The 14,969-nt window shown below is 38.8% G+C and overlaps 1 protein-coding gene across 6 annotated transcripts in view; it reads left to right on the top strand.

The window, feature by feature from the left end:
- The window catches only part of RSRC1 (arginine and serine rich coiled-coil 1), a 611,612-nt gene that overhangs the window by 244,896 nt on the left and 351,747 nt on the right, over positions 1-14,969 (top strand). For all 6 annotated transcript variants that reach the window (XM_029616253.1, XM_029616251.1, XM_029616250.1 and 3 more), the window contains one exon: positions 1,505-1,541. In XM_029616253.1, the coding sequence (XP_029472113.1) occupies positions 1,505-1,541 (37 nt within the window). The remainder of the gene's footprint in view (positions 1-1,504; positions 1,542-14,969) is intronic.

Here is a 14,969-nt window from a genome sequence, read left to right as displayed (position 1 = left end):
CTGCAAATCTTCATTACTCAGTTCCTCAGGCCCAGGCATCAGAAGAGGGATGCGACTTGGGGCACCGTTGCTTTAGAAGGTGACAGAACCTCTGAACCTGTTGAGTAACTCTGGTGAAACCCTATTTTCCCTCTTTAATGAGATATCTACAGTTAGGTTGTTTGCACTCATATTGTACTAGAATTTTGCAAGGCTATTTAAGGGAGAAAATCAGTTAGCATGTAACAGGAAGAGTCCTCAGGTCCAGTCAGGCAGCTTTATTGGAGGTTCCTAAAATGAGGTATATGCGACAGGCACAATGCAGAACAAGGGCATTTTCAACTGCCGCCCCTATGCCTTATGCTCTTGGAGCTCAGATTGAAAAAAAAAATCTTTCTTTTGAAAGAAATTTAAAGCATGACTCTTCCCAGAAATTCTAAATTGTTCTTACAATTGTGGACTCACACTGAAATATATTATGTCCCCTTAAGAGAGAAATTGAAAATATGGTTCCTTTTTAATTTTAAAATCTGTTTTGTATGTTAAGCTTGTATGGTTTGCAGGGTTTCTGGATTCTGATTGATTAATTGGCTAGGAATGAGGGATGGGGATGGGACCATGTGTCTGAATGGCATACTGGATACTGATTGTAGATAGTGAAAGCTGAATGAACTCCCATAATTTAGGTATTCTTTTAGAGTATTTCTTGTGTTTTTATTGCATTTTATGTCTGTTTCATATACCATGGATTAATTGTTTTGTGATGTACTTATAATTTGTTCTGTGTATTTGTATCAGATATTTTAATTTGTACACTGTTTAAGGTGGCTCTTTATACAACTGAGAAAGCAGTAAATAGTTTAAGTACATATTCTGCCATGGAACAGACTCAGCAAACATGTGCATTGGATTTACTGGCTTCAGTCCACCTCAACTCTTGTTAGGAAATGTATGGGGCTTATGCTTCAGCATGAAATGAAAAATAGACCACAAATGTGTCATCAAAGGGGGAAGCAATATGCAAAAATGTACAGACTAGAAAAACAAAAGCAAAGAATTAAAAAAAAAAAATCATTAAAGTGAGCAGCAGTGATCTGTGTACTGCTTATTGACCAGGTGCGATCTTGACTGGTCCTTGTTCTGTAATTTTTGCTTTTGGGAAAAAAGGAGAGGGAAATACATGCTTATTTTCCTTTCTAGAGTTAAATTTTTATGAAATTAGTTAATAGAGCAAGATAGAGATTAAAACATACTTGATTAAATAATTTAGTGAAAATGCAGTGTATATCTCTGCTACCATTTTTCATGCTGTAGTTATGCATTCTTGTTCCATTTTTGATAGTGTATGAGCAGTTTATTTAGTCAGTGTGGCAAAGAGCTAAATCCCACAATGTAGAAAATTCTAGGTTAGCAGAATAATAGACAGTGGTAATAGTAGAATGAGTCTCTACAATTTTGTGTTAGATGTAAATCATTATAGACTACGATTTAGCAACTATTTAGAACTTTTGTTCTTCTGTTACAGAGACTCTGGAATCATTAAAGCTGGATTAGAACATCTGGTAAGCTCTAATTTTCTCTTGAACATTTGCATCATCTTTGATATCTGCATTCCAAATGAACACTGTTGAATGAGCTGTTGAATACCTTGAATTGAGAAAGCTAGTCGTATCCCAGAGGGTCAGCTTACTGCTATTATGTAAAGGCACTTACACTTTCATTTATTTTATCGTTTCAAGGGAATTTTAATTTTTTTTAAATTACTTTTTTTTATTGTTGTAGAGATGAAATACAGCAGACTATAATACTTGGATTGATGATTGTTTTAATTATAAACAAACATTGTTTGGTGTTGGATTTTTGGCATCCCAAACTGAAAAGAACAAATGCTTTTGAAAACAAACATAAAGTTGCAGGCATAAATATGGAATGCTTAGTAATCTGAAATCTTTAAAAGAGGCATAGGACTTGCTTTTCTGTTGCCTTTGTGAGTTATGAATAATTTGTTTTAAACTCCATTCAGTTTTATAATATCAAATAATAATTGAGATTCAAACTCTATTTTATTTTTGTTTTAGCAAACAGTTTCAAACTACAAATGAAAGGAAGAAAAGTAATTAGTTGATCAAACCTCAAATGCAGATTATTGTCTCAGGTTTAAGGTCTAGGCATATTAAGCCATGTCAATAAAAGATTAACAGGTTCAATTTTGTTTGTATTTATAGCCAAAAAATGGTATCTGGTAAGATCAAAAAGTGTAATGGTTGAATCAGATGATCTTATTATTTTCATAGAGCAAATTTTCATTTTCTGTAGAACCTTTTTAGCCACTTGCACAGTTGTGATCTAGAAATCCTTAAATTTATGTGACAACTTTGCTTTATGAGTGTTCTGTGGCATGGCTCCTCTATGCCTTAACGTTTTGATGGCACAAAGATGATAACCAGTGGTTCTGCTTTTATATGTTCATGAAAGAAGCTCTCTTTTATATGTTAATGAAAGAAGCTCACTTTCTAAATCATATGGTATGTAAGTAATAATTTTTCATGTTGGGAGTGGTATATTACATCAGCTTGATTTCTGTATATTTAAGGAGTTGTATAGAGTTCTTTAAGGCCTCTGTATTCAAGTAGTTTTCTAAATGCATTATAGATGATCCCTATTGGAGCTTTTTCTGAATAGGGATAAGGTTATGACAACACAGTTTGCAAATTTGATTAGGATACTACGCTAAGCCATCACAAATCTGATAGCAGAAAAAGCATGGCTTCCTATCTGATCCTGAAAAGCACAGGTCTGATTCTCTAGTACAGGATTTTCCCCTGGGTACTTATGTTCTGTGGCCCTTTTACTAACAGGAAGCTGACTTAAATCCTTCAGTCCAGTAAATTAAAATCTGAGCCTGATCTACTACACCGGCTGACGGGGGTACTCAATGGGGCTCAGAGTGCAGAGGTGGGGGAATTTGGCTTGGTGGGGATCAGTGGGGCCCAGGATGTATAAACAGAAGGGATCATTGGAGCCTGGAGTATGTGGAGGAGGGCATCTGCAGGGAAGGAGTAGAGGCATGGAGGCTCCTTGTGTTCATGCTTGGTTTTCTATAATTTTGCAGCAAGTGATGGATTTTGTTATTGTCCCAGAATTGTGGGAAACTTGTGATCCTGAACATAGCGAGATAATAGATGATAGCAGATAAGGAGCAGTTGATTCATCCAGTTTGCCCACTTGTCTGTCTGCTTCTCTACCATTTTGGATAGATGAACATATAAATTCCCTCTAATATCCACTATACAACTTCTCAGCCCCATTCCTACTGCTGTCCTCTTTATCTCTCCCAAGCATGCTTACAGATTGCTGGCATCTACCAGCTCATAGGTTAATAGGCTATTCCAGGCATTGTCGTCTTTCTCTTTCGTTCTTACAAGTCCTAAATCTAATTTAACACTCAGACTTTTTCCTACATCTTACCACCAAGCTTTCTAATAATAATCCAAATAGCTACCAAAACTAGTGAAACCGTTGTCTGACAAGTGGCCATTAATGTTAGAATTATAACCATTATCACAAGGACTCGGAGCAAAAAAAAGCACTCAAATTATCAATATCACTCGCCAAAAGGAATGCAAAGAAATTGAAGGTCCAAACTTAAAGACATTGCATGAAAAAACAATTTTTCTTTTTATTTAATTCGGCAACTCCATTGCTCAAATGTCAAGCTCAAATAGTTCTCTTTAGGGTCCCCTGACACGGACCCCGTGTTTCGCCAGAAGGCTGCGTCGGGAGGGACAAAGTAAGTATTTTAAAGTTTCTAAAATACTTACTTTGTCCCTCCCGTCACAGCCTTCGGGCGAAACACGGGGTCCGTGTCAGGGGACCCTAAAGAGAACTAATTGAGCTTAACATTTGAGCAATGGAGTTGCCGAATTAAATAAAAAGAAAAATTATTTTTTCATGCAATGTCTTTGGACCTTCAATTTCTTTGCATTCCTTTTGGCGATTGAGAATTATAACCATTGCCACTCCATGCAGCCTTCTTGGAAACCTACTGCAACCAAACACTTGATGTAAGAGTTGCAACTGTAGTTGAACAGGAAAGTTAGTTTTTGTTGCTATCTCTGATACTGATTCTGTGTATGAAATTTTCTGAGCACCACACATACATGCCCTATGGGTTGTTTTTCTGGTGAATCAAACTCTAATATCTCACATCTCTGCTACAGAGATATGAGAAGTCTGAAGGGACTGGATCGAAAGTTTTAAGCCTTCTGTTTCTTCTTTCTCTAAAAGTAGCTATTTTGGATGAATACACATTAATGGCTCATGTGACTTGTGTGCTGCTCTGAGGAGCTTGCTAAAATTAGATTTATAAAATATAATTTCAGATTATGTTAATCATTTTCTTTTCTTGTGTTGGCCAGAAATAATATTCTCCTCTTCATTTTGACCTTCAGACCTATTGCAGTTTATGGCCTTTTTTTTTTTACTAGCTGACACCCATGGAGAATTTAACAGAGGACTTTTGTAGCTGGTGACAAGATATTGTTTCCCTGGCCCCACACCCAGCACTTCCTCCTCTTCCTTCAACCGACCTGAGCATTCTCTGCCCTGCCCTGCCCTGCCTGACACTAGCACTGTTTCCTCTTAGCTCTGCAGTGGCAGCCGCTTGGCTCTGCTTCCTGAAGCTGCTTGGCTCTGCTTCCTGAAGCGATACAATCTGCCTGACTCGCAGCTGTGGTATACTAAGTGTAGCACAGCCCAGACACTTCCTTCTCCATTGTCTTCTAGCTTTCTTCTCCTAGTCTGCATGGCTATCAGATGCTGCAAGCATAGGCACATCTCTTGATCCATTCATGTTCTGTGGATGCTATCAATGGCCATGACAGGCATTACCAGCACCAACTGTATTACAGATATAGATGTTCCTTTGCCATTGATAGCAGGGCTGAATTGGCCATACTGTCTGGGGACATCCTCCGGCGGCCTTGAGGCAGAACTTCTCTCAGAGGTTTTCAGAATGTTAGATACTTTATATTTCAGAGTTTAAGAATTCAGGATAGCTAGAATTCCGTTGGAATTAAATCTAGGATTGTCTTAAGGACTACTTCTTGAGAAAGCTTTGGTGATCATTGCTTCAGTGATCTGTCAGTGCCTTGAGTTTGTTTATTTGGAGCTTTGAGATAGCCTCAATATGCAAGGCTTGTGATTCTTCAGTATCTTCACATTGCTTGGTATTTTGAATTTGATTGATTGCTTCTATACACTGTTGCCTCCAGAGTGGTTTTGTGCATAAAGATCACCTTTAACTTATCATGAATATGTTGATACTCTTGACAGACTTGTGGGCCAGTTGGGGGGTGCAGGGGTCTGTCTGCTAAAAGACACTGCTAGCTGCCCTCCCACCTTCCTTGCGATCATAAGTCAGGTAAAAGACAGCATTTAGAAAATAACAATAATTCCTATCTGTAACATCCTGGCTACTAAACACCAGTTTCCCCTAAAGCAAGTTCAGTACCATGGGTGGTAACAAAACATCTCTCACTACTAAAACCTGTTACCGATATCGCTTATATTTTATTACAGGCAACACCTTACCTCTGTGTATATGAGGACCTTCATAACACCCCAAGGTTGCTGAACATTATATTCAGTATTTTCACAGTTGATGGGCCATTTATAATCATAGGTCCTTGTTTATGTGAATAGTTACTTCGTGAAGTGAAGGAGTGTTTCTACAAAAATGAACTTTTTTGAATTTTTTACTCTTTTCTAAAATATTTATAGTCCAATTTTCCCACCAATAAAAAGAATGAAATAAAATACTTCCTCTTCTGTACAGTGTTGAATGTGCCCAACATGATACCATGTTTCATGTGAACTGTTTCAGGGGCTTGCATATTGTGTGGGGAACATCATATATTCATTAGTTATCCATCTTTGCTCTATATTCTTACTCAAGTGATAATTTCAGCATGTAACGCTAGTACGGGTACATCCAAGATGGTTTGTCTTTTTGCTGCTGATACCAAAGTACACAGCAGAGTAGATTCCCAGGAAGGTGTGGAAAATATGAGGAAGAATCTAGCAAAGCTCAAGAAATGATGTAGGGTCTGGAAGCTAAGATTTAATGCAAAAAATGCAGCGTTATCCATTTAGGCTGCAAAAATCTTAGGGCAGTATTGAACCAACTACACTTATCAGCAAAGGTTAAGGACATCCTCTTATCATCACAAAAGTCTTCTACAAGGAAAAATTGAGGAAAATGGTACCGTTATTCAGCTTGGTGCCAGGCGAAAGATATAAATCCATTCTCCTATTCACTGGAGATCTTGCTAGAGTATCTACACACACTCCATCAGTCGGGTTTGGCAACAGCTTCGGTCAGGGTTCATGTGAGTGCTATTGCGGCATACCATCACCCATACAATGGCCCTCCAGTTTCGAATCATCCTCTGATTCCTCGCTTCATGAAAGGGATCTTGAGATTGAGACTGCCGATAGCTAAGCCTGCGATTCCTTGGGATCTTAACCTAGTTTTGGAACAACTCATGCTTCCACCTTTTGAACCGATGGACAGTAGCCATATGAAATATCTCACCTGGAAAGTGGTATTCATAGTCGCAGTGACTTCTGCAAGGAGGGTTAGTGAACTTTAGGCCCTGGTTCACTATCAGCTATATTTACAGTTTTTAAAATCAGGATAACACTGGGCTTTACACATGTAAATGCACTTTACTTTAGTAAGTGGGCTTTTGAAAATTGCTATGGTTACATTTACGCATGTAATTCCTTTGAAAATTACCTCCTTACAGAGAGGTAGAATATTGGGGGTGAAATTCTAAGCACTACAGAGCGGGATCTGCGGGTGATTTTATCTGATGATCTTAAGGTGGCCAAACGGATGGATAAAGCAACAACAAAAACCATAAAGATGCTTGGCTGCATAGGGAGAGGAATGGTCAGCAGAAAAAAGGAGGTGATATTGCCCCTGTATAGATTACTGGTGAGACCTCATTTGGAATGCTGTGTACAGTTCTGGAGACTGTACTTTCAAAAGGATATAAATCAGTTGGAATCTGTCCAGAAGGTGGCTACTAAAATGGTAAGTGGCTTCGTTCTAAAGCATATGGAGACAGACTTGAAAATCTAAGCATGTATACCCTAGAGGAAAGGCGAGATAGGGGAGATATAGAGACATTTAAATACCTCCAACATTTCCATGCACAGGAGGTGAGTCTCTTTCATTGGAAAGGAATCTCTAGGACGAAGGGTCATGGGATGAGGGTGAAAAGGGGTAGGGTCAGGAGTAATCTTAGGAAATATTTCTTTACAGAGAGGGTTGTGGATGGATAGAATGGCTTCCCAGTAGAGGTAGTGGAGAGAAAAATAGAATCTGAATTCAAGAAAGCATGGGATAAAGACAGGGGATCTTTGATGGAATAATGAGAATTATAAAGCTAAATTAGATGGTTGGGCAGACTAGATAGATCAGGGCTTCCCAAATCTGTCCTGCGGACCCCACAGCCAGTCGGACTTTCAGGGTATTCACAATGAATATGTATGAGATAAATTTGAATATACAGAGTCTCTATGATATGCATATTTATTTCATACATATTCATTATGGGTATCCTGAAAACCTGAATGACTGTGGGGACCGCAGGACAGGTTTCGGAAGCCCTGAGATAGACCATATGGCCTTTCTCTGCTGTCACATTTCTGTTTCTCTTGTGGAGGTCGAGGGAAGCTGCACTCTAGGCTGGAGTGAAACAGAAATGGAGTCGGGAGATACTGGTGTTGGACAGAGGGTGAGGAGGGATGAGCAAAGTAGAGCAAAGGGTGAAGCGGGATGTTTTATATTGGGACTCCTAAGCCCCTATTGTTGTCTTCTAGCGCTTAGGGACCTGTAGCAGTCTTGTATTTTCCCAATAGGATGTGTATTGCTGCTTTATGGCCCTTTGCAGCATTTGCAGTGCTGCCTTTTCATAGATAGTATTGTTGCTGTTCGAGTCCTGTGAGTCAGTGCTACTGTGGTATGGTAAATTTGCTATATATGGGCTAAGGGTTTTTTTGTTTTTGTAGATTTCATCTCATTTCACAATATGCCTGGTAGTGGAGGTCATTTGTATTGTTGATATTGAGATGACACCAGAATTTGACATTTTTTTTTTGTTTGAGTTGTATGGGGAAATGGATTAGTTTTATTGTAGCAGTAAAAACGAAGAAAAGGATCGGTGTATAAAAGGACTTTTATTAGATCTTGCCCGACTCTGGCCGAGTTTTGCTCACCTCGGAACTGCCTCAGAGGCTATTAAAAACAAGTATAAATACAATATAAATACCAATAATAAGGACATATAAATAGAAACATACATACATAAATATATGTAAAAACAATTGGATGTACATATATAAAAAATATGAAATCATATGAATAAATATATGTGTATACAAAGACATATGTATGAATAACCGAAACATAATAACATTATTTTTATATTTCTATATTTTCTTTATCTTGTTGCTTCGTTAGATATACGCAAGAACTTCAAGTTTCATTACGTTGCATTGTTAAAGATATGTTTCACTGTAGGAAATAAATACCCCCTCCCCCCGCTTATTTCCTTTTTGTTATCTGTAAACTGATGTGACATCATTGATCTAATGTCAGTATATAAAAATGTATAAATAAAAAATAAAAAGATAAAATTATAAAACATACATTAAAACTGCCCATAAATGAAATAAAAATCTAAATCGTATATACGTGTGTGCGTAAGAGTATCATAATGGAAGATGCAAAAAATGTTTTTTTAAAGGACATGACTCGTGTGATGGGAGGAGGGGATCAACTATTGGAAAAGAAAAACAATGGAACAGAATACCTGTGTGAAAGAACTCTTGATAGGATAACTCCAGTCAGTGAACAACAAGGTATATGTATAGTTATTCTAAAAGAAACAACTTGGTGTTAGGACAAGGAACAGTATAAAATGAAAAGGAAAATCAAAAAATGAATGTGGATAATTAAATGTATCCTAGTATAATTCATTATATTAGTTCTTCAAAATATTAATTAAATTCTCTGAAAAAAATGGCTTAGTTTTATTGTATACCAGTTATTGGAGGTGGGGTTTAGTGAATACAGAACATATATTTACAAATCTGGAGGTTCAGGGATTGTATTGGGTTTTTCTTGCATATACCATGACAGGAATGAACCTCTTTCTTAAGCCCCAGAGTATGTTGGATATTTTACCTGGTTATATGATCTCAAACTCCCCATTTAACTGCTCATTTTCTTCTTAATGATTGCATGTGCCAAAAGAGCTCCTTCTGGAACTTATACGGTGTAATATATGCAGGCAACATATCGAGGTATGCTTAGAAGTTCTTTTCAATCAGGCCAGTGGTGCCTGAACAAAATGGGACTATTTCTATATCTTTATACCATATTTTCATGACCTCTGTCACTGGTAAACAAATTTCTGGGAACATTTTGTTTCTTCCACAACCTTCGGTGAAACAAGTAGATTTTAACAAGCTGAACACAAATATGCATTTATACGTGTATCACGTACCGTTTGCTAGAAAAGTGCAATATACATTAAGCATTGTTACGTGTCTGTAGCGGCATAAGCTATAATGGCAATGTTGGTACCAGAAAACAAAACTAAAAATGTTTTGCTGCAGATTTTCATTTGTAATCACTGTCCGACGCTTTGCGGATGAGAATCCAACAATAGTCACCCAGCATGGAGGGGTTCCAATTCCCTTGATACCGTTTCTCCATTTTGACAATGTCTTGATGAAACCTTTCACCATGTTCGTCACTCACAGCGCCAAGGTTGTCTGGGAAGAAGTCCAAGTGGGAATGAAGAAAATGTATCTTCAATGACATGTTGCACTTCATCAATTTGTATGCTTGAAGCAGATTTTCAACCTGTTTGACATAGTCTACTGCCTTATAGTTGCCTAGAAAGTTACAAACGACATTCTTGAAGGATGTCCATGCAACACTTTCTGTACCATGCTTTCTTAATCTTTTAGGTACCAACATTCCACAAGTGGAACATGTTTTCATATACTTTTAATTACTTAAAATTTTTTTATACCATATTTATACTATATTTGGGTCTAGTTAACTAAGATATGTAAAAAGGGGCATCAGGAAATAATTCCTTCAGTGAGCAGGATCTAGAAGGTTAATGAGTACAGTCATACTTCTTTTCTGTGCTTTCAGACAGGCCGATTCAATAAGGTCCATGGGAGAGCTGGCGCTTTGAGGCGAGCACCAGCTCTCCCGCGCACGCCCAGGTACCTCTCCTGTGCACGCGATTCTTTATTTAAATTAGGGCCCGTGCTAATAAGGAGGCGCTAGGGACACTAGCACGTCCCTAGCGCCTCCATATTGGTGGAAGCGGTGGCTGTCAGCGGGTCTGACAGCTGATGCGTAATTTTACCGGCATCAGTTGTCGAACCTGCTGACAGCCATGGGTTCGGAAAACAGACACCAGCAAAGTTGAGCGTCCATTTTCCAACCCGCGGGCCCCAGGCAGATTTTTTTTTTTTTTTATAGTTTTTGGGGCCTACGACTTAATATCGTTATGATATTAAGTCGGAGGGTGTACAGAAAAGCAGTTTTTTCTGCTTTTCTGTACACTTGCCCGGTGCTATCTGAAATTAATGCCTGCGGCTTGGCTTGTTACTTTCTGTATTTTGGGTTACTAAATAATAGGCTCATCAACATGCATTTGCATATGATGAGCGCTATTAGTTTCGGGAAGGGGGGGGTGGGTTTGGCCGCAAGTTTTCCACGCGCAGCCAAATGGTGCACTCAGCCAAGCGCACCGTTCTGTATCGGCCTGAGAGTAAACTCACCACAGATGTAACAAAACATGTCACGGCTATTACAACATTGGTGCGACATTTCATAAAGTACATGTAATTAAATCCACAAGCTTTAAACTCAACACTTTTAGCGATATGATTCGCTCATTCACACAGATGTTGCATAGGACATAAGAAAATGCCATACTGGGTCAGACCAAGCGTCCATCAAGCCCAGCATCCTGTTTCCAACAGTGGCCAATCCAGGCCACAAGAACCTGGCAAGTACCCAAAAACCTTATATAAGCTGCTGCTTATATAAGGCTGCGTCGTCATGGAAACAAGTTGGAATCTTGCAACCGAGCTGGGGCTTGCCCGAGCAAGTTCTGGCATGATCAGGCAGAGTTTCTTGGTGTATTTTAAAAAATGTTAGTCTCTGTTACATGTTACTTGCTTATGGCTGTCAAAAATATGACATGAATTTTAAAAATCATAAAAACAAGAAAATATATGTATGCGAGATTGTTTTAAAATTTCACAATTATTGTAACACAAAATTGGCCGTTTCTCAAAAACCTTACGTGATGTACAAATTTCAAAGTAATATCTGTGATCAACATCAACAAATCTATTTGGAACACCAAAAAGCCTGAAGGAAACAAAACCTTTGTTTGCCAGTGTTGCATTTCGTGGTACTTGATGATCTTCTGTTTCTCCATATGTAGTTGCTTGGCACTGTCATTTCTGTTAGCAATGCTGTTCTTTACCATTATGACTGGTTTTCTAGGAACACGTTTTTAACAGTTGATCTGGGAATATTCCATGTGAATGCAACTTCTTCATTCTCTGAAATTATGTCAGGGTTGTGATCCCAGTGTTTTTCTGGTACCACAGTGTTGTTTTACACAATTTCCAGAGGATGAGCCATGCTACCGTTTTTTGCAAAGTTTGACACATTTGGACAATAAAATGGTTGTTTCCATATTCACAAGCAAGGAGCTGACAAATATTGGTGACTGTGATAACTTGATGTTTTTCATTTACTTTGCCTGTATGAGTGTACCTTGTGTATTTTTTGTAACGTAATAATTTTGCGTTCAGTATTGTAGGTTAATTCATTCTACTCCTCACCAAAAATGTATGTGATAAAGCATGATTAAGTATGAACATAAATTAAGAAATCAGCGATGGGGGAAGGTTGATTGTATTATTTAGCCTCCCTCAAAAAGGCGTTCTGCTGCCTTACTGTTAAATCGTAATTGAAATTGGATGATTGTCCTAACATACCACTGTTTTCAGTGGAACGTTGTTTCTTTATGGAAAAATATCTAAAATTCATGATGAACATTATCTCAAATTAGCCAGGAAACTTTGTTATGAATAATGCAGAACGTTCTACTAAGGCTGTTTTTGGGGGAAATTCCAGTGGTTTCATAAGAGGGATTTGGAAGAGATTCTGTCATCTATGTGGGCTACTACTAGCCCACAAGATTCTTGCCCATTGGCTTTGGTTAAGCTAGGCAGTGAAGGTCTGAGCAGTCCCCTGTCTTGGTTAATATGTTTTGGATGGGGGTTTTCTCACAATTTAATATCTGTCTCCATCAAAGCCCTTGCTTAAAAAAAAAAAATAAAAAATATCCAATTTGGGTATAGAAAGCTTGACAATTAATGGTTGCTGTCAAATTTACCATTTTTTGGGATGATAATTGGAAAGGTGGTGGTATCCCAATTTACAAACTTTTTGGAGGAAAATTGTTGCTTTGATCTTTTCCAGTCTGATTTCAGACAGGGCAAAGGCACAGAAATGACCTTGCTGGCTCTGTGTGATGACCTTCCTCTTGCTAGGGATAAGGGGGAAAATGGTCTTTTGCATCTTCTAAGATCTCAGTTCTGCATTCAATTCATAAATAAATTGATCATCAGATTTTGTTGGAACTCTTGGCATCATTAGGTGTCAGGAAGCAGTTCTTGATTGGTTAATTATGTCTATCTTCACCAACAGGACATAGTTGCCTTGATTAGTACTTATTTGTTTTATTCTTATTATTTGATGTGATTGTGTGTGTTTAGATGTATGATTATACAACATTTCTAATTATGCCTTTTATTTTTTACTATGGCTTTATATATTTTTAGTGTTTTATCATTCAGGTTATTTAGAATTGTGATTTAGTTATTTATTACAGTGTTTTTTTTATAACATATTGTGAGTTTGGACTTCAATGTGGAAATTTGCAGCAACTGTGGTTGATGTCTCTCAAGATCCAGTAATCATGAGCCTGGATGATGCAGGAGCCCCAAAGGGTACTTAAGGAGAAGCATTTCCATGCGTCAGATCGCAGGAGGTGTTCATTGTCCTGGAGCAGGGCTCCCTCCAGTTCACACTGCTGAGTTGAGAAATGGCTTCTCAAATTGCTGCTTCACAGAAAAATTTCCCCTTCTTGTAGTATTGGGTACTGAATCTATTGTAGTCATGGGGTTGTGAAGTTTCCTACAGAACAGATTGTCTGATATTTAAATCAGATAGCATCTCAAGTTCATGTAAAGGGAGCAGAAAGTTTACACCTTTAGAGGTAGATAAGGATTTTATTGTAGCAGTGTAAACTATGCAATGGTTTTATATATGGTAGATATTATTAGGTTTCTATTTTAATAGAGCAAATCATTCTTGTTACAAAGGTTGTGAAAACCCTCATCTAACTCAAAGTTAACTTGCACATGTCAAATGTATTGCCAGTAAATTACCCAGTTGAAAGTAGTAATTACCCAGTTGAAAGTAGTAATTTAGCAAGTTATCTTACATTGATTCTGCTGCAGTCAGGTTATCCTTCTGGAGAGTCAGGGCCCTGTCTTAACGCAGAGAGCAGCTAGCTAGACCTCCCACAGGCAAATGATGGTTTAACATCACTGTCTCGGGTGGCAGATCCAGAACTTTCAAATGTCTCTGTAAGCTATGCAGGCAGGGGATGGAGTGAAGATTGGCTTGACTTTCCAGGGCTTAGGCAAAGATGAGATCAGGAAGTCCTCCATAGTTAATGAGCAGAGCTGGGCTGATCAGGGAGCCCAGTCTCGAAGCTTAAGCTTCATAAAACGTCTTGAGTGCAAAGTTCATGGATGTGAATTTGCGTGAATGGCAGCAAGCAGTGCGGCGAAGTCCCAAATCTGTAAGTCCCAAATCTGTTTTTTCCCTCAGGACTTCATACATATGCATATGATAATGAAAAACAATAGAAGTTTCTCCTCACATGCATTTAAACTGTAGAGGCCATCATGTGGCTTGACTTCTGTCTTGTATTTTCGGGCGTGCAAAGTTTGTTTCAGTTGCACACTCCTTTTAGGGTGACTGGCTTTTCCCTACAGGAACATTTGGCACCGAATGAGGGAAGTTGGCGCCTAAGCGGGACTTGTCCCTGAGGTGGAGCACATCAGAGCTGAGAAGAAATAAACTGCATGGTGTCACAGCCTGTTCTATAGGGGATGGAGAGGAGGTAAAGTGTCTTTGCAGGGGCATACCTTGGAGAGGCTGGGTAGTCCAGAGTTGCTGTCTTCTGCCTGAGGCAGCTGCCATTCCTCATGGGTTGAGCCCCTGGCAGCCATCAGGACTTCCCAGAAAGAAGTGGGAACAGGAAGGACTTGAAGACCAAAACTGGAGCAAGAACCAGGACTGGAGCAGGAAACAGAAAGCGCAGGGAAAAATGGCTAGGCAACAGGATATTATGGAGTGAACTCTGTGTGGACCGTTGGACCAGCAAAGAGTTAGATTAGGGTTCCTTATATACAGCCCCTCTATTTGGGGCACACCTAAAGCTGGTACAATAGGAAGCCTCTCTAACTTTGTTTCACTTAGTATTTTCTGCAGGGTTCTTGGTGATTCAGAGCTCCTGTGGTTTCACTGAAGGATCCCCTGGCCCTGAACACCAAGGGCCACAGGTTCTATCCCTGCTGCTCCTGACACATGGTTCTGTGACTAGTCATACAATCCGAGATGAATAGCCCTCGGGATGTAATCACAGGGAGAAATTTACAACTCTCCCAGATTCAGTATAAATATTCAGATAATAACTTTGAATCATTATCTGAATATTTATGCTGAATAAATGGACTCATCAGTCTTAACTGACTGAGGGTCCCTCATTAGTGCTGACATCTGTTAGGGTCATGCC

This window comes from Rhinatrema bivittatum, chromosome 9 (assembly GCF_901001135.1).
Source record: "Rhinatrema bivittatum chromosome 9, aRhiBiv1.1, whole genome shotgun sequence".
Taxonomy (NCBI): Eukaryota; Metazoa; Chordata; class Amphibia; order Gymnophiona; family Rhinatrematidae; genus Rhinatrema; species Rhinatrema bivittatum.
The sequence above is the reverse complement of the archived record's forward strand: the minus strand, read 5'-3'. Positions and strand labels throughout refer to the sequence as shown.